This window comes from Panthera onca, chromosome A2 (assembly GCF_046562875.1).
Source record: "Panthera onca isolate mPanOnc1 chromosome A2, mPanOnc1 haplotype 2, whole genome shotgun sequence".
Taxonomy (NCBI): domain Eukaryota; kingdom Metazoa; phylum Chordata; class Mammalia; order Carnivora; family Felidae; genus Panthera; species Panthera onca.
Genome location: NC_138340.1, coordinates 25,000,827 through 25,020,673, shown reverse-complemented (window position 1 = coordinate 25,020,673; position 19,847 = coordinate 25,000,827). Strand labels below are relative to the sequence as shown.

Sequence of the window (19,847 nt, the reverse complement as noted above, 5' to 3'; positions counted from 1 at the left end):
GAAATCATGGATTTAGAGGAAAGAATCATTAACCCCTTTGGAAGCAAGAAAAGTAGAAAATATCCCCAAATCCCATCTTTTCCTCTCTGATTCATTGAGAAAAAAGAGAGGAGGAAGGTTAATAACAATATGGATTATGTGCTTATTTTGTGCCTAGAATGCTGACATATGTATTATCTCATGAAACTATTCATATATTTTATCTCATAAAAGCCTTGAAAGTCTCATAGCCTCATTTTGCAGTTGATGGCACAGAGGTTTGGCATGGCAAATAAGTTGTACAAAGTCATAGAGTTAGCAAGTGGAAAACTTGGTACTTGCCTCTAGGCTTCTTATTCTAGAGCTTGTATTTTCCTATTCTACCAGGAACTGAAGAATGGGGTGTTCAGGATTCCATAAAGTTGTATCGTAGAGCCAGGGTAGAAGGGGAATCTCTTATTCTTCAAAAATCAATGTCACAAGGTAATGCATGTGTAATTATTTTTCAGTTTACTGGAGCAGTCTGTACGTATTTTTTCCCCCTCACTTTGTAACTTTGCACCTTACATATTAAAAGTTTCTTTAGGGAATGGAAATTAATTTGGAAGGCTCCATTACTCCTGCTTCCAGCTGGTACAGATGCTTGGCCTCCTCTGGACAGGTAGGAGGGAGAGTGCTGGCCTCTTTCTGCTGAGCTCGTAAACTGAAGCGTCTAAATTCAGGAGTGATGCCAGGTGGGGTGGGGACGAGGAAGGGAGGAAAGGGATGTGGTGTTTGGAGCCCATAACTCAGGAAACGTGATGGCACCTAATTTCAGAGTGGCATGAGGCAAGCGTTTAAGAATAATGAGCTATTGTTGTGGGGTTTTTTTCTTTAATGGGTGGATTGTTTTTATAAAGTTTTATGAACAGGAAACTGAAGCAAAATGCTGATCCCTTTGGTTTTTGAGCCCTGCCAGCATCATTTTCATTTTTATTTTTGAGTTGGTGACAGGCACTTCCTTTAACACTTCTGGGGATAAAGCGTAATGAGACACCCCGAACCTCATTTTATGATAGCAGAACCCAAATGAAGACTTGGAGTTTCAGATCTTCTCGATAACAGCATAAGGGACAGAATAAGATCCCTCCCTGACCCAGAGAGAAAGATGGCTCTTTCAGAAACCAAGGTAGTCTGCAGAAATGTTTCCCTTTACAAAATTCTAGAAAATTTGCCCAACATGTGGCATATCTCTAACGTGCCCCAAAATGGGTCTTGCTGTGGCAAGGAAAATACTGATCGAATTCCCATCCTACCGTCAATCATAAAAACCCAGCCTATCCAGCTAGTGTTTCTCCTGGAGTATGACTTCATCTTAAATAAGGTGGTCCTATCTGTTGTGCATTTTGGATGCACTGGACCAATATTTCAAGCACTTGGCTGCCAACTTCAGAGATGTTAAAAGCTGTTTTGCTCCTGCAGGGCATTTATTCATTGCTTACCTTGTAAAACTTATGTCTTATTGCACTTTCCTGGCACCAGAGCAACCCTTGAATTTACCCATTGCATTTGGTTTTTCTGGGCCTGCAGACAGCACTGGGTTATTAAAGTTCAAGGAGGAAGCCACGTGATGTTGGCTTTACAATTTTAATTCTCTCTTACCTTCCTCCCTCCCTTCCTCCCACTCCCGAACAGATGAATTTTGTTTCCCATGTACCGTGTCGAAACTAGAATGGGCTCTCAAGGCATCTCTTGTAAGACTCCAGGTTAGGATGCCCAGAGGGGAAGAGCAATACCCTCCCTTGTTAGAGCAGCTGGCGAAGAAATTTCCTTCTTCTCCCATTGGCATCTTTGGATACAAAAAGTCCTTGAGCCATAATTTCACATCAGCCTGGGAACTTTAACACCATGGTTAATCTTGCAGAAACACCAGGCAAAAACCTCCCCTCCCCCTCCAAAGTCAGCCCCTCAAGGCCCAACTCAAGAGAACAAAGTCTCAATATAAACAACACTAGATATGGGCATGGCAAGTTGAATAGAAAAAATACAGTTTAACCTGGAATCACAAACGTACAGAAGGAAAAAGAAGAAAATGCCTCTGGGGGGCAAGAAAAGGACAGATGAGCATGTTACAAGGTACCCGTGAAAATGGACTATTTGACATCCTTTGCCACCAGTTTCAGTCCCCCTGGCAAGTCTACCTTGTTCAGGAATTAGCGTAAATTGCCAGGTATGTGTAAAAAAAACGGAGGGAACTGAAAGCTCTCAGTAACATCCAGGACAGCCTCAGAGCTTATACTGCAGGAACCATCTCTCAAAGTGGTCTCAGTGAGTTTTGGATTCCTCAAGAAAAATGTCTACCCATGTCTACTTCTCAAAAAAATTTTTAACAGCCCATTTTGGTACTATCCATATGATTTCTTGGTCCCATCACAGAAACTTGATATATGCTCTGTTCCTTATTGCAAAAATTCTTTTCTGGATTCACCTGTTCCGTGACAGCTTCTTTGATTAGCCCCGTTTCAATTTAGTTTTCATTTTAACAAATATGGGTCATGGTGACACATGCTAGAAGGAGCTGAGCCACTACGGTGAGAGAGATCGATAACGATCCCTGTGCCCTTGTAGCTCACTGTCAGGTGGTGGAGGAATCAGTCGCTAGGAGCTGGGTGAGTGTTGGGGAAAGGGGAGCACAGAACAAAGGCTCCCCAACCTAGGAATCTAGGATAGCCTTGGATGAGAGGAATTATCCAGGAAGCCATTTGGTGGTTGTTCTTGTGATGCCAAAGAACTAAGTGATCATGCAGCAGTAAAAGTTGGTGAACTAGAAGCCTGTACTTTTGTTCAGCCTTCTGTTGCCAAGAAGTCAGTCAGTCAGAATAGTGGGCATGTGAGACTTGAATTGCTGAACTTGGTTTTGAATGTCATATGGAAAAATTGAAACATAGCAGAACTCACCTCCCACTTAACCAAAGAACCCAGTGAACCTGCACCCTCTGTCCCATCTATAGTGTTGTCAGACGCCCACGGCATAAGGAACATGTTAGCTAATGGGCTGCTCTCTAACACGCACCAGACGACTTCTGCTCGTACCACATGAGTGAGACACAAACAAGCTTGCCAGGAGTCCCCAGGTCTGCTTCTGCTCATTGAACTCATTCTCTAATTAAGGTCTTCTACACACACTACTCTCCTCCCTGTACCCCCCTCTCTCCTGCCCCAGGTCTTTTTCAAGTAAACATCTCAAGCCAACTGCCCTCCTCCCATTCTCTACTGCTACAGCTAATTTTTTAAAAGCTTAAATGCAGTCATGTCCCCTGGCCATGAAGATAAGCATGTTTTTAATTGAAACTCTGGATACCAGATTGTAAATCAAGTTCTAAGAGCCAGAACATGTCTCCTGGTGGGTGGCTTAGTTGGTAGTTTACTCGGAGTGTGGACTTGTTTATTTTTCATTGTATCCCTGATGCACCCATACGGATGCAGGCTATCCAACGTTGAATAGCTTGATGAGCAAATAAGCATCTCTCCATGCCCACTCAGGATTTTGATGCTATAACCATTGGGCTAACTACCCTTGGGCACCTCCGGCCTGAGAATCTGTGGTTCAGAATATTCCTGGAATGGGGGAGGTGGGCAGGCTCATTTGGGAGCCGGCTGATAATTCTAACTCACACCACTGTGCTATTCAATGCACTTTGAGAGGGTTTATCAAAAATTCAAATTTCTAGAGTCCATTGATGAAGATTCCAATTCAGTAGACCCAAAGTGGGGCCCAGGTATGGATTTGATAAGCTTCTCACTTTATTTCACTACAGGTGGTGTCTGGAATTAATGTCCCTGAATTCCCAGAAGTCACATTTCCATAAATGTATAATTTTTCAAATCCTGGCCAGATGATATGAATACTGCTATCATTGATATACACATTTTACACATTTCTCCCACATTTTAATTTTTTTAGAATTAGGATATATCTTATAATTGATCACATGTTATAATTTAATTGGCAACATTTTTCTTTCTTGGTAATACATAAAATAATAGCACATATTACAGTCTTTGGCATCTTAGGTTTGGTGAAATATGGTACTTTGATTTCTGAGTTTGTAGTTGATGGAAAACAGTTCTACTATCCAAAACTAGAATTTACATATTTTAGACAACAATTTCTCCATGCAGTGGTTAGTGTAGAAAACCTATATAACACATAACATTAGCTATAGTCTAAGGGGAATAAATATTTTTGGAGTGTAACAAATTTATTGAATTCTTGGTCAAAAGATATGAAATACTCTCAAACAAATTCAGACTACCCATAAAGTTCAAAGACCCTATAGTAGCATACAGAAAGTGTTCTAAAGACTGGCTTAAATTCTATAAGCAAAACAAGCCTGCTGATAGTAATCAGCTCAAATTGGACGTCAGGATTCTTACTACAAATGAGTGAAGACAGGTTTCCAATCATACATGCTCTGTGGTCAGAAATACCATATAACAAAAAGACAGTAAATTGAATCCCTTGGGATTTTTGTTTCATCACTGAGTTTGAGTTTCTGCCCCCCAAAACAATTAAATATGGTGGTGAAGGTTTTCCTGGGAAAGACCAAACTTTGAGACATTTCTTCCTCCTCTCTGATTTCTTCTTCAAGTATTATCTTTCATTGAAACTTTCATTTTCACTTATTGTTTGAAGTGCATTTTCATATCAGTAGCAGTTTAAGACAGTTTTCTGTCCCCCACCCTTTATTCCCCTATCTTTTGTTTTCTTGTCCTTTTGTGTTTTATGAAATACGTGATTTTTGTTAAGTGTCAGGTTTGGACAACAGGGAAAGATTCTAGGCATGTCAATATTCTGAGGCAACTTGGCACTGAAGCATTTTTTCTTTGCTCCACCATGCCCAAACTGACATTTGTGATCGAGGTCTGAAGCAAGAATATCCTTAAGGTCAAAACCAACAGATTATCCTGATGCTATATTTCAGTTACACTCTCTAATGCAAGTTTTCTCAACAGCAGCATTATTGACATTTTGAACCTGTAAATTCTTTGTTGTGGGGCTGTCCTGTGCATTATAGGATGTCTGCCAGCATCCTGAGTCTCTATCCATTAGATGCCACCAGGACCCCACCCCCACCCCAATGACAATAAAAAATGTATTCAGACATTGCCAAATGTCACCGGGGAGACAAAATTGCCCCCAGGTGAGAATCACTGCTGTAATGAACTAGAGGTGAGGAATGTACCTGTCTGTGGTATATCAGGGCAAGACAAATATTCATTCCCTTTTAAAAAAACATAAAGTCTTGATTATTTTTGCATTATAGCTGGTAATCCACAGGATTAGCTCTATCTTGGGAGAAAGAAAAAGATTGTATCACTTAACCGGTTTTTCAAACTTGTTTCACAAAATGAGATCTTTAAGTGAATGCAAGAATGAAGTCTTCCAGCTTTAGAATATCCAGGGATATATTTTCATAAATCTAGCCTGGAGCCAGTGGACACAACCCCAGGCAGGCAGAGAGTAATAATACTGATATGATTTTGGATATTATCAGTGTTTCGTTGGTGCCATTTTTACCCATCTGGCAGGAAACCACAGTCCTGATCTCTCAGAATTCACTGCCAGAACTTTTTCAGGCTTTTGACTCCCCTCTCTCATCAAGACTGAAGCGGCAGAGAGGAGAGGAAGCTCAGTCATTAGCTGGGAATGTTGCCCAAATGGAAGGGGGGAAGGGGGAGGTGTTGGTACACATGTGTATCCAACATGTACCTACATGACTGTGTGAGATCAGCAGGGGTGGGAGAGATAGTTCCAGATGCCAAGGAGCAGATGGAGGTGTGTGTGTTCGAAGGCTGGGCTGTAGAGGATTGGCTGCTGTCACCTGAGCTCCTTCTGCAAATGCACACCTTGCTGCAGAGGTTACAGTTGAAAGGCCATGTTTTAAAGTCAACCATACTCCTTGAGCAGATGTGTATTACACACCTCCCTGGCACAGAGGTTCAGGAATAGGAAGAGAAGAAAGGCGAGAAATGTAGCTGATTGAGCACCTGCTCTGTAATAAACACTCTTTCATATTTGATGAATGAATGAATGAATGAATGAATGAGCCTTTAAGGAGAAAAAGAACCCACTAACTCTGATGTTAAGTGTAATGGTAACAGGACAAGGCATCGTCCCATTGGCTGAGAAGGTCTCCACAAACACTAACTTCTGAAGTTTCAGCCTCAGGCTGGCCTGTTGTGCTCAGCGCCACAGCAGTGAGATTTGAGGAGTTGATTGATGGTCTCCCAGCCATGCCTGGCTGTCTGCTCTTCTGAAAGGAGCTAATAACCAGTGGTGGGCTTGTGTGTGGAGGCCCACCACTCCACCGGCAGCACAAACAAGCCCCACTCGGCCCAGGCGAGAATGCAGGCCCCACTCTTGGCACTGTTCCTGGAAACGAAGAACAGGCTTCTTTATTCCAGTCTCCAGGCTTCTGGCTAGCAAGGAACACTGCCCGGCTGTGAAGCGTTTTATAGGATTATAACGGGTTGTGCTAAAGGCGAGTTCTGAAAAGCACTTTGTGCCACTGCTTTGAGTGAAGCTGACTGTTAGGGCAGTGTTGTTCCTAAGCCCATAAACACACACACACACACACACACACACACACACACACACACGCAGGATAGGGAATGCCGGGCTCCTGGGGCCCACTCAGCTGGGCAGCACTGCAGAGTTGGCCTGGCTTCCCTCAGTTCTGACACCAGCCTCAGGAGTGTGCTTAGGAACCATCCTGTAGAGCAGCCTGCTTTCTGACAAAGTCTTTGGTCACAGACACCTCTGTTGGGAATCCTAGGCAGAATACCCAAACCCCAAAACTGCTAATGTTGGAGCAGTACACCACACACGGGGGAGGTTCTGAAGTCAGGGCACAAGGTGGACATTGCATGGAGTCAAAAATACCCTTGAAAAAATTTTAAATGTGTCAAGGACCACATACATACATGGCTTGTATATACCCCAAATTGCCAGCTTCAGTTTACAGACCTTATTGTACCAAAAATATATGTCTTTAAACACCAGAGCCCTATTTATGGTGGTGAGACATTCATGCTTTGAGAAGCTTAGAAGCATCTGACAAGCCAAGGGAACTCCAGGTCCCCATCTTTCCTTTCACACTCATTTGGGGGCTTATGCTTTTTTTTTCAGCACTATGTAAATGATTACTGGCCATTAGCAATCTCTTTCTCTCTCTCTCTCTCTCTCTCTGCCTAACATATCTGGCAGAAAACACAGAAGTTTGCTACACATATGTTCTGTGGCCATGTATATTAATTGATTTTTATTGTTCCAAATCTTTTGAGGAGGGGCAAAAAAAATGTTATGAGAGAGTGGATATAGCAGCCTTCCTATCAACCAGTATGACTATTCTTCGCTGTATGATAGTTGTACTTAAACTTGAGGTTAAAGTACCCACTTTTCCATGGGGTTTATGTACTGCTACACTGGGCTTAGGGTATGCCAGACTCCCTGCCCAGCCCTGAGGATCCCGCAGTGAATGGACCAGTCGAAGTTTGCTAAGGTCACTCTTTCTCACCAAGTGCTGGAGGTGCACTTCCCAACTAGAGGATAAGGCCCAGCGAACTTGTCAAAGCTCGTCCTCAAAGGGGCTGTTGCTGGCCAGATCATCCTGTTGAGATGGTGGGTCTGAGGGGCCAGAGGAGCAGGAAGAAGACGGGAATGAGGAGCAGCTCCAGGTGCTTCAGCTCATATCCTCAGCAGCCAGGGTAGCCCTGAGTGAGGCATGTCACTGCCTCTCCTGGCCCTCCTTTGGCTGCAGAATTAATCAGGAGCTGTGTTAGTTGGGTGCCTTTGGAGATGACATTCCCTTCATGCCCCCACCAAGCTTGGTCAAGCTCACAGGGAGCACTTACATAAGTTCCCCAATCAGCACAGCCCGGGTTAAGAAATGAAGTTGTGTTCGGGAATACAGGTAGAAAAACTCAGTGGTCCATGGGCATCTTTCTCACTGCAAACCTCGTCTTCGATCACCTCCTTCCCACTGCTTGAGGATGTATATTTGAGGGGAAAAAAAATCCAGGTGTTTTCTCCAATCTCAGCCGGAACCCACTAATTCAGGAGTCTCCTTTACACATGTGGCAACAATGGGGCTAGCAAAACTGGCCAGACTCTCTCTTTTCTGAAGGCAGTTTGTCCACACTAGCTGGACAGGAAAGTAGGTGAATTTAGTGCCAGGGTGTGTGTGTTTGGTACCTGGGATGAAAGATCTATGTATCATGAGGTTTCCTGCCTGGAAAGTGGAAACGGGATTCTGGCCTTAGCTGGAAGCAGAGAACACTGTAACAAGGTCTAGATATTTCCATTCCCATTACCTCCTGTACACCTAAGAAGTCAAAACAAAAGACATCAGCTCCCTAGACCACCACCTGCAGTGGTCATGACTTTGATGGGGGCCAAGGGGTGGGATTTCAACAGTGCAGTCTACAAAATAACTTTTGAGACAGTGATCATTTTAATATTAAAAAATTAATTTCCCAAGTAACACATAAATATATTTTTCTTGTAAAAAATTTAAGAACATTAGCTATAAATTGAAAGTCTCTTTTACAGCCTTTAATTCCAGGTGTATACCTGGCATGGATTGCCTCCCCTAGCCCCAAGTGGACTTATAAGTTTGCTGTGCATCCTTCTGGATGGTTTTCAATAGTATTTACCTACATTGTGCTATAGAAAATACATGGTATTATGTAGATGTGTTTTCAACACAAATGGTATTAATATTGGGCTTACTCTGCAATTGTTCTTTAACTGAATGTGATACATACACTGGAGATCTCTCCATGCCACAACCCTGGACCCATCTTGTTTTTGACTGCTGCTGAGTGGGGTTTTGTAGGGAGGAGAATTTATTCAAGCATTCCCTGTTGATGGATATTACCGTGGTTCCAGTTTGGGGGTTTTGCTTGTTTGCTTTTTACTGTTCCAGACTGGACTGCAGCAAATGATCTTAGAATTGCCTATTGAACATTTACAATGTATTTCTCCAGTAAGGCATGGTATAGCCAACCGGGTCCTGCTGCAGAGCTTCATCTTGAACAGACCCTGTCAGACTGCCCTTGTGAGTGGCTGACAGCCACTAATCAGCCTCTTCATATTTAAAAATGGGTACAGAGGAAGGCGCCCAAGGGAAGTCTCTGGAAGTGGTGGAAATACATTTCCTGATTGTGGAAGTGGTTACGTGAGTGTTTACATTTGTCAACACTCAACTAACTATATAACTTAAAGTGGGCACATATTACTGTTTATAGACTATACACTCCAGTGACGTTCAGATGCTCATTAAAAAAAACACAACTGTCGGGGGTGGAGACTGGCTGGGAATAAGGCAAGACGGAATACTACCTCTTCTTAATATGGGCTTTTAAAATGCTGGCTTTTCCTTCCACCGGGTCTCCTCTCTACTCGCCGCCTCTTCCACTCCCAGAGTGAGGGGTAGTCGTTGCACGGGTGGCCTCGGGCCTCCGCCTCGCGGAAGGAAAAGACCCACGGTAGAATCGTCCCTCTCCTCGCTGGGGCGTTTCCGCGGGGCGGTACCTGGGCGTTCCAAGGACGCGCGGGGGCGGGGCCAAGGCGGTGCCCGCCCCGCCCCAGGTGGGCGTGCCCGCACTAGGCTCCGCCCCCTTTCAGCCGGAGAGCCGAGTCGGTCCCACCCGGCAAGAAGCCGGCTGTCAGTCTCCGTGCCGCCACTGCCGCCGGGCACCGTGGAGCTGGGGCCCCCTTTCGCCTGGGAGTTTTGTAGTCGCCTCGGGTCAGCGGTGACATCCCAAAGAGCAGGCCCGGCAGCCACCATGGTGGCCAAGGATTACCCCTTCTACCTCACGGTCAAGAGGGCGAACTGCAGCCTGGAGGTACCCCCAGCCAGCAGTCCGGTCAAGGACGCCGAGGTAGGGTCTCCACCTGGACCTCTCTGGGTCCATCTGCCAGTCCCTCTGTCTGTCTCCATCTCTCAGTCCCTCGGCTCCCTCTCTTTATCAGTCTCTCTCTGCCTGCATCTTTCATTCGGTGTGTTCCTCTTTCTTTCTCTCCCTCTGCTTCTGCGAATCCCTCTCCCTCTCCCCATTTCTCACACTCACTGTCTCCCTCTATGTCTCACTCTCTGTCTCTGCCTCCTTTTTGCCCCTTCTCTGTGGATCATCATGAGCCTCCTCCCCTATCCCTGTCCCCCTTCCTCTTGGCCAGGGAACAGCTGGCTGCCTCCTCACCCTTGCCTCTCGCATCCTGCAGGGCTCTCAGACTGTCAGTCTTCTGTCTAGACCCAACAGAGGGACTTTCTCTTACTGTATCCTTAGGCTCAGATGTCAGCCAAGAGCTACCTTTCAAGCTTGGGCTTCCTCTTGCCTGGGTTGGGAAGCAAGAGAAGGCCTTTGGGGGCCGCCTCACCTGTCAGGCTTGACCTCACAGTTGTTTGGCAGCAAAGACAGGACCTGGCACCTCTGCTTGTCATCTGTGGCCATTGGGGTCATTCAGCTGGAAGTCTGGGGGCTAAATGAGTAGTCTGAGTGTCTTGTACGTGGAGCCCGAAAATGAATTAAACTCCTTGAGGGCAGTGGAAAGCTGTCTTGGAACACTAGAAACAATTATCTTTCTGAAAGGGAACTTTCCAGTGCCTTAAGGGTGATGTGAAGGAGTCCTCCTGGCTTGTATTTCGTCTTGCCATTTACTTCTGTGTGTTATATCTCTGGCAAAGAGCTCAAAAGGCTGGGTTCAACTGGAAGAGAAAGCATCCTTCTTTGTCTTTAAGGTTCTTAGGGAATATAGTTGCTTCCATTAGACCACAGCTTTGCTGTGGCTGAGCTATAGTGGAACCCACGGGACCCAGCTCATCACTGCTGCTCATGTGTGTATCTGAGAGATCATCACTGTGCCCAACCACGACTGGGGAAAGTCTGGAGACAGATGTGCATCCGACCTTGTCGCAGCATTCTTAAGGGTTCTCTACCTACCCACCACCCTTGTGTCTACTTAGCTGTGTGCACTTGGCTCACTGAATTATGTATGTTTGGGAGGACAGCATCAAAGATTCATTGCCTCTAACAAGAGCTGCTCCAAGCTGACAAGACTCCAAACAGTCTTCAGTTGTAATCAGCTTTCTGTAAGCTGAGCACAACTAACTTCTCATCCCCACCCCCACCCCACACTCCAGCTCAGTTGTATATTTTCACAAAGAGTTTTTGTTCCTAGTAGCTGTGGAAGTGTGATGGCCTTAATGGTGTTTGAATTTTTATGTAAGTTTTGACAAGATAGCACCAGCATACAGTTCAGATTGTTCAGGCTTGGAATAGATATAATGATTTTTCCATAGGAACTTCATAATTTAATGAATATAAGAGCAGTGAAGCTAGTGCCCCCTCAAACTCCTTTTCAAGGACGCAAATCATAACCAAGTTTAATAAGTTGAAATGGATCAAAGGAAAGAATAGTGAGAATAGCTCTGGACCCTAACCAGTCCCGTCTTGCCATCCCTTAGTCCTATGTTTTCTGAGCAGTTTGGCAAAAAGCTTAGGTAAAACTCATCTGCTTGACCTTTTCATATACTTAGAATATAAATATATCTGTATGTCACAAATGTGAGGAAAGACATGTATCACCAAATGTCAAATATTAGTTTTCTTCATGGTACCCAGATACAGATTTTAAAATGTGACTTATTTTCCTTTTTGGGGGATATCCTGGCATGGCAGTAAGGATGGGAGAGGGACAATTTTGAAAATGGTAAATATTTTTCAGGTATCACCATTGAAGAGAGAGAGAGAGAGAGAGAGTGAGTGTGTGTGTGTATGTGTGTGTGTGTGTATAGTTTAAATCAGAAATATCATGTATGCTCTATACATCCTGAAGCAGAAGGGTCCAGTGACGTGCACCTCCTAGCTTCATTTCCTGATAATGGTGATAGGCAAAGTTGGAAAAAGAAACCGAAGTGAATTTAGGGGGGTAGTTTTCTGGTTTCATTATCCGTGCAAAAGATAAGTCAACCCTTGTAGGCCTTACTTCTCCATAAGCAATTAACTAAAATATATTTTCTGCCAGCAGGTGTCGTCAGTATTTGTAAGTGTTTGAAGAACAGCATACCCTGGTATGCCTGTTGAAAAACATGATTATACACATGTTTATAAGCTAAGCATTGACTGTTAATTCTTATGAAAGTACTTTTTTAAGATTGATAATTTTTTTCCAAAAATAAGGTGGTTATAAAGAGAACTGACTTATCCAAAGTGCTTTTTACCTTCAAAGGAAGCGAAGCACCTGTGCCCTTTGGACATATAATGGCCATTCCTTTGGAATTTGCTGTGGGGAGGAGCACTGCATGGACAAGTGCCTTCTAGCATGGCTCCTGAGGTTGCAGCAGGCGTGCTGGGGAAAGCCACTCAAGGAAAGCCTTGCAGGGAAGGGCCTGGTGTGCAGTGGTGTGCATCTGATACCATACACTTAAGTTGAAAATCTGCAACAATAAACATTCTCTTAAATTCAAATCATATCAAAATTTCTACTTGAGATTTAAATGCTTTGTAATTTTTAAAATTTTGGCGATGGTTTCAGTGAAAGGAAAAAGGTGATATATTTTTTAATTTAATTTTCTTTAAATATTTTCTTAAAAATATTTATTTTAAACATGAAAAGTATTATGCACAGATTATGATATTAATACAATACTGCTTCCTAATCTGGTATTTCTTTATGGCATGGATATGTGAGTTGGGTTGCAAGTGTTTACTTTTAATACCCATAACCAGCTAGATCTTCCTGCTCTAATCGTTAACTGTGAAATCCAAGGACCTTAGTCCATTTTAGTCCATGGCTCTAGACTTTCCCAGAGAAGCATCGTTAAGCTTGCTCCTTCTGATCACTGATGTAGTTTCATTCAATTTATCTGTTTTCTTATTTGTTGGGCGCTTATTCCCATGCCAAGAGGGACTGGTCCTTCCAGGCATGTTAGGTCCTCTGAACACCTGACCAAGTCACAAGAAGGAAAACGGTTAGCTCTTAATGAATTACACTGATTGTACGTTTAAAGGCACCATTTCCATATGGTGAAGTTTGTGTTTAAAGAAAGAAGGCTCTGGGGCGCCTGGGTGGCTCAGTCGGTTGAGCGTCGGACTTCGGCTCAGGTCACGATCTCGCAGTTCGTGAGTTTGAGCCCCTCATCGGGCTCTGTGCTGACAGCTCAGAGCCTGGAGCCTGCTTCAGATTCTGTGTCTGCCTCTCTCTCTGCCCCTTCCCCGCTCATACTCTGTCTCTCTCTGTCTCTCAAAAATGAGTAAACGTTAAAAAATAATTTTTAAAGAAAGAAGGCTCTGGGGCACCTAGGTGGCTCAGTCAGTTAAGTGTCCAACTTCAGCTTAGGTCATGATCTTGTGGTTCATGAATTCAAGCCCCACATCGGGTTCTGTGCTGACACAGCTTGGAGCCTGGAGCCTGCTTCAAATTCTGTGTCTCCCTCTCTCTGCCCCTCCCCTGCTTGTGCTCTGTTTCTTTCTCTCTCTCTCAAAAATAAACAAACATTAAAAATATAAAGAAACGTGGCTCAAATGAATGGATATGTTGGCTAAGGATGCTGGAGCCTGGTGAGAAGGTTTTAAGAGTTTGGGGTCAATCTCATTTTTAATGATAATACAAAGAGATGTTTCTGTTATTTTCTTTCTAAGAATATATCTGAAAATTTGATGGACAGCTCACTTTGAGTTTTAAGATGCACTATTTCAGATGTTGGTCAGGATTAGGCCAGATTTAGTTAGCAGAATTTGTAATCATTGCCTTTCTCTCAAAAGTATATGATCTGATTTTGATTCAGCCAGTATATTTGTGTGACTCTTGGAATGACGTGTATCTAGAAATGACGGAGCTCTATTCCTCTCCTAAGTACCACATCTAGTGTCTCACTTGAGACCTAAGCCATGTTGTAGGGTTAACATAAAGTACATATTTTTTCCCTCACTTTATGAATAAAGACACTGAGGGGAGGTGACTTACAGAAAGCCATGAAGAAAATCGGCAGCTAAACTGAGAGCCAATGCCAGGTTTCCTGATGGATTTAGTCCAGCATTTCATACAGTGTACCTTGTGGCATCTAAGGGTGTTTACCTCTGTGAAGAAAGAGGGAGGGGAATGAATACTTAACAGACATATAAAATGCTTTAAAATATTTTCTTTTAAGTATATAATCACGAGTGCTTTATGGAACTGAGGTGAACCCTATGCCCCTGCCATAATTTATGCCCCAGTCAGTCCACATGTGGACTTGAAAATTGTATGCACCTGGGGCTCAACTCCTTGCATGCCAGCTGGAGAGCTAAAGAAGTCAAATGGTTTCCAGTAATGTATACATTTCTTGGAATCTGTATCGTGTAGTGTTGAACTGATAGTATATATAACCAACTGCATGGAAATAGTTCTGAGGAGTTATTGCAGTTAGAATCCTGGTAGTTCTTCAAGTGACTAAACAAGTAGACTCCATGAATCATGTGACTTCAGATCTTGCTGGGAGGGGAGTAACATGGAGTTACCTAGGGTAAAGGCCATTGCTTGCTGGTAGCATCTGGTTATGGTCATCCAGCCATGATTCTGAGGCTTGTTCAGATGGCGTCTTGGCTTCCAGGATAGGATGTACATGAACTAGGAATAGATATATTGGAGAAAAGCATATTCACTTTACACATGTACATTTGAGTATGTTCAGGGTATCAACTCTAGACTGAGTCCTAATGCCATCACCTGCTAGTGGTATCACCGTGGACAAGCTACTCTGCCTCCCTAAGCTCTGTTTTCCTCAGTGTTAAAATGGGGTTGATGATAATTCCACCTTCTAGGACCATAGTGAGGGTCAATGAGATGATTCATGTATAGCACTTAGCCCAGTGCTTCGTGTATAGTAAATGTCCAATAAATAGCATCATCATCATTGAGACTTCTGCACCTTGAAAAGATTCCTCAAACATTTTTAATTAATGATCACCATCCTAATTTTCTGAGTGTTGTGTTACAGATAGCAGGGCCTCATTGTAGGTCTTCTCTTTATCCCCACAACACTCCTATAAGGTTGGTGCACTGGTCCCTTTTGGGAGAAGAAACCGAGACCCGGAGCTGGGTAGTAGCCTTTCCAGGATGGCTAAGCTACTAAGTGGAAGAGCCAAGATTCACACCCCAGTCTGGCCCCGAAGCTGTACTTTCCCAACCACATCACGTTGCGTCCAAATGACTAAATCACTGGTCTCCTCACCACATAACACATGAAGGATAAACCTGCTTGCTGGAGCAAATAGCCTCACAGTCAAAAGCCTACTTTTTCTGGGTGTCTGGATAGAAGACCCCACCATCACTCAGTGCTTCTGGCAGCTCACTTCATAGAATGGCTACAACCCAAAGGAGCGGGAATTTGCAAGCCTCCATTTGGGGAGGGTTTGGGTAACTTCCGTTCTGTGTTTCTCAACACCAAGGAGCTGGTCTTTGGCAGAATTCCGCATGCTCAGCTCTGTGGAGGTGACACTGTTAGTTCTGCAATTAGTCATTTTGCTTATCTGCGTTAACCACCAGCCTTCCACCTAAACCAAATAACTGGAAGGCCCTGACTGCCATCTGGATACTTGCAAATTGTGTCATTTTCTCAAGACACTCTGAAACTGCCTATAAAATCCTGGACTGTTGCCACTGTTTTCATAACAACTGAATGAAAATAAATTACTGACCATATCCTAATTTTTGCAAAGCCCGGTGCACATGTAATTGTTATTAATGGCATGCATATATCTAGAAGAGCTACTTCATTTGTGATGTATGCATGCAATTGCCTTCCATAATTTGTCAGCATTGGTAATGTGTACAGGTCACACACAAAATGAGGAAATTGCTGTAACTGCACTGCCATGTATTTTCATCTTGGCTCATGGACTGTCAAGAATGAAGGCCAGTGGTTTCTAATGCCTTTCATTTTTAATGAATTGACACTGTTTATTAGCTTAAAAGAGGCTATGTCACACGTTAATCAAGAAAGGCGTCTGAACCTTCATCTGGCTGGGAAAGGAGGGTTCTTTTTAAGTCTAGAAACACTTGTGTCTAGACCTTCTGTGTTTGAGCCATTGTATTCTTTTGTGAGAAGGCAGCCCCGATTATTACTAAACTTCAGTTAATTGGAGCAGAACCAGAAACCTTAACGGTAAAGTCACTGGACTTTTTTTTTTTTTCCTCCTCTGGCTCTTAAGATGAAGAGGTAAGGAGTAGCAAAACAGGCTCTTTTTTTTTTCCGGGGATTTATGAAACACAAACAAAACTAGCCTTCAGGAAATGACCCAGGGTCATTGCATTCGAGAACCTTAGAGTGGGAAAGGCCTGTTGAGAACATGGAGCCCAGTGCTGGGGCCATTCAGTCTCTGCTTAAACATCTCCAGAGACAGAGAGCTCATTACCTTCTGAGCCTGTACACTCCATCTTTGTTCAGTGTGGATCATGAAAAAATCCCGTCTTAATTATAACATTGCTTTCTGCAACTGAATAATATACAGGAATATTTTCTCATGTGTTATCTCCTTAAATATTTGTTCTCTCTCCCCATCTACTCCCACTCTGCACACACACATGCATATGTATGCATGTATACATACACACACACACACACACACACACACACACACACATAAACACACTCTTCCCCCAGGTGCTTGTTTCTCTTGGCTGGACATCCTCGTTCCTGTAACTTTTCCAAATGGGACTTACTGTCCAATCTCTTTCTCTTCCTTGCTTGTTTCCACCGGACATCCTCAGGGTGCCTGGAAATCTTGAGTATTGATCAGCCCAGAGACATACTATATAGTGCTATATCAACAAACAAGATTTCTGTTATATTTAATGTGCTTCCTTAAACAAGAGAAGTAGACTAATGCATTGAAAAAGACTTTTGAAATAGAGATGACAGACTGAAGATTAATGTCTTTGTCATATAAGTAATTTATACAAATGTAAAAGAACCCTCCAAGATGTCCTTTGATAAATGAACAAAAAGACACTAATAATTCATGCACAAGGAACTGTGAAAGTAAACATTATTTAAAATGTTCACTCTAATAGAAATTATAGAAGTGCAAAAGGCAAGTACAATAATAAGGTGCTGTTTCATACCTAACTGATGTCACAAATATTTTAAAGACATGATAGAACCCAGTCCTGGGGATGTTGCAAGGAATAACACACTTCTTTGGGGTAATGAGGGGACTTGTCAGTATATATTAACACACAAAAAAAGGTACTTGGGTGGCTCAGTTGGCTAAGCGTCTGACTTTTTCAGTTCAGGTCATGATCTCAGCTTATGGGTTTGAGCCCCACATTGGAGACCGCTTGAGATTGTCTCTCAATCTCCCTCTCTGTCCCTCCCCAGCATGCGTGCTCTCTTTGTCTCTCTCTCTCAAAATAAATAAACTTTAAAAAACAACAAAATAAAATAAAATAAAATAAAATAAAATAAAATAAAACACAGAAAATGTTTAAATCTCTGGACCCAGTATTCCAGCTCTTAGGGAGGAAAATACTATTCAAAGCTGTTCATAATGATATTATTTGCAATAATTGTCATGTTATATGCTTGTGCATTTTATAGGTTTCAAAGCATTTTTATAGTCTTTTCCTCACTGGAGTATAATTATCCCCATTTTAAAGATGAGGATCCCAAGAATTGGAGAGATTCAATAATTTTCCTAAGATCACACAGCTGGGCATGGCAGAACTGAAGCTTGAAGCTGGCTGTCTGACTTCAGTTTAGCATCCTTCCCTACTTGTTTCTAACAGAAAAGCCAACGAACCGACCTATAATGAGAGAATGGCTCCATGTACCGTGGCCTCTGGCACAGCGATCGATGGCATTTGAGCCATTACACACTAGCTAACAGAAATACCTTAATGTTCTTGTAAAACATAAAAAGGAAAAAGCGTGAGCATAATGACACACATGATGTAACCAATTTAAATGTGTACATATGTGCATGAGATGTAGAGAAGTCGGGGAAGGGAGGTTCAGTCGGCACACCCTCTCCCTCTCTCATTGCACTTACTAAATTCACAGCAGTGCTGCCCTGTGTTCAGATAGCAGTCAGGGGTTTTCACTTGCACTGTCTCCTTTGAACCTTGCACTGGCTGAGGGAGCTGAGCAAGGCAAGGACTGTGCTTTTTGTTTGTCAACTGAAGAAACAAGAGATTCAGAGAGATGAGGAGTCAGGTCCAAAATATTGTCGCCTCCTTGTCCAGCCTTGACCTGTTGGCACACTGCAGTGTTGGCTTAACCCAGTCATGTTCCTGAATGAGGTTGGTGGTAAGCAGCACTATTTGGGGGGTTTTCAAAGTGAAGTCCATTAAACTTAGAACACTGCATGCGGTGACCTCACCTGGGAGCCAGTGGGCTGGTGGACCCATCCCTTGGCCTGCACTCCACGTTCAAGTGCAAAGCCTACTTTATATTTAAAAATTTTTTAAATGTTTATTTATTTTTGAGAGAGACAGAGACAGAATGCGAGTGGGTTAAGGGCAGAGAGAGAGGGAGACACAGAATCTGAAGCAGGCTCCAGGTTCCGAGCTGTCAGCACAGAGCCCAACGCAGGGCTTGAACTCACGAGCGGTGAGATCGTGACCTGAGCCGAAGTCAGACGCTCAACCTACTGAGACACCCAGGCACCCCAAGCTTACTTTATATTTAATGTGAGATTGCTGTGAAACAAGAAGCCCACAAAAAATGGCTAAACAGAAACTTCTGTACGTGTAGAGGACATCCCTTAAAAAGATGTCTGCCTGAGCTCTGCAGATCTAATGTTTGCAGCAGAGGTGCTAATTAAATGGTAAGGAGAAATAGAGCACTTCCCCCGAGGGGACGGTTTCCGTAGATACCAAGAGAAGTTGGCAACCTGAATAAAATAAAACTAAGAGCCTGTGTCAGGACCTTGGAAAATATATAAAAAATGTTTAGCAGGTGCCACCATTGTCAGATTTGGAAGTCTGGAGTCTTCCTGGAGGAAGAAGCCACAGAAGGGAAGAGGGAAGCAGCCAGTGGGTGGAAAGAGATAGATCTACAGGCCTGACGGCCCAAAGGGGGACAAGTGATAGAAGCCTTCTCTCTATGTGCTTTCTGGCTCCAACACAAGGTCAGTGCTAGAGTCCCTCTCAAGTGTGTTATCTTACATTGAAATGCTAACATTTCATAATCCCTAAGTGACGCAGGCATGTCAAGAACGACCCCAGGCAAATACAGAGAAGATAATTAAAGGTCACTGGTGAAGACTGTTCTTGTGTTTGACTTCGCACGGGTGGGGAGGGGTGCCGGTGGCTCGTTAGTATCCTGTTAGGTTTTTGGTCTTGTTCGTTCTCACACACCTTCAACCATCCCCCTTGCTGGTTGGTGGTTGCCTTGGGTGCTTCTGGGTGTGGTCTTGCAGAAGGGGTCTGAAACCATGGTGAAGAAGGAAACAGACTATTTACAAAAGGCAAAAAAGTTGATGGTAACTTAAGTGTTGGCCACAGGCGCATGGTGCAAAGCCATCTCCTTCCGCCCCAGCTGTTTGATAGTGGCTTAAATTGGACGGTTTTGAAAGACAGCACATCCGAAAAGAGGACTTGTTTTCTCTTGTCAGTTTCTGAATGCTTTGTGCCCGGGCTCTAAGGACTGAGGAGAGTGAACTTTGCTCTGGCTCAGCATCAAGGAATGGGGACTTGCTTTGAAGGACTCCTAAATGCTTAAATCTGAATTTCTTTCGCAGCATTTATTTCTAAGCTGGTTCTTACAAGAACCTCCCTACTAGCTGGAGACAGGACACAAGTAGAGGCTCAGAGAAGACCTCAGAGTCTTTGTTTCTGGAAT

General features: G+C 43.5%; 1 protein-coding gene and 1 long non-coding RNA gene across 9 annotated transcripts in view; one reads left to right on the top strand and one right to left on the bottom strand.

Moving 5' to 3' along the window:
• Nucleotides 1-19,847, top strand: part of ARHGEF3 (Rho guanine nucleotide exchange factor 3) — a 303,954-nt gene that overhangs the window by 225,636 nt on the left and 58,471 nt on the right. Inside the window, exon 1 of one of the 8 annotated variants that reach the window (XM_060631363.3) lies at nt 9,650-9,906. The exons of the other annotated variants lie outside the window; for them this stretch is intronic. Within the exon in view, the coding sequence (XP_060487346.1) occupies nt 9,811-9,906 (96 nt within the window). The 5' untranslated portion in view covers nt 9,650-9,810. Of the gene's footprint in view, nt 1-9,649; nt 9,907-19,847 lie in introns of those variants that run through there. 8 annotated transcript variants of the gene reach the window in all.
• LOC132678671 (uncharacterized) lies at nt 6,837-9,474 on the bottom strand. The gene is made up of 3 exons (XR_009609704.3): nt 9,365-9,474; nt 7,876-8,006; nt 6,837-7,775 (listed from the first exon to the last, which is right to left on the bottom strand). It is a non-coding gene; the product is annotated as an uncharacterized LOC132678671 (long non-coding RNA).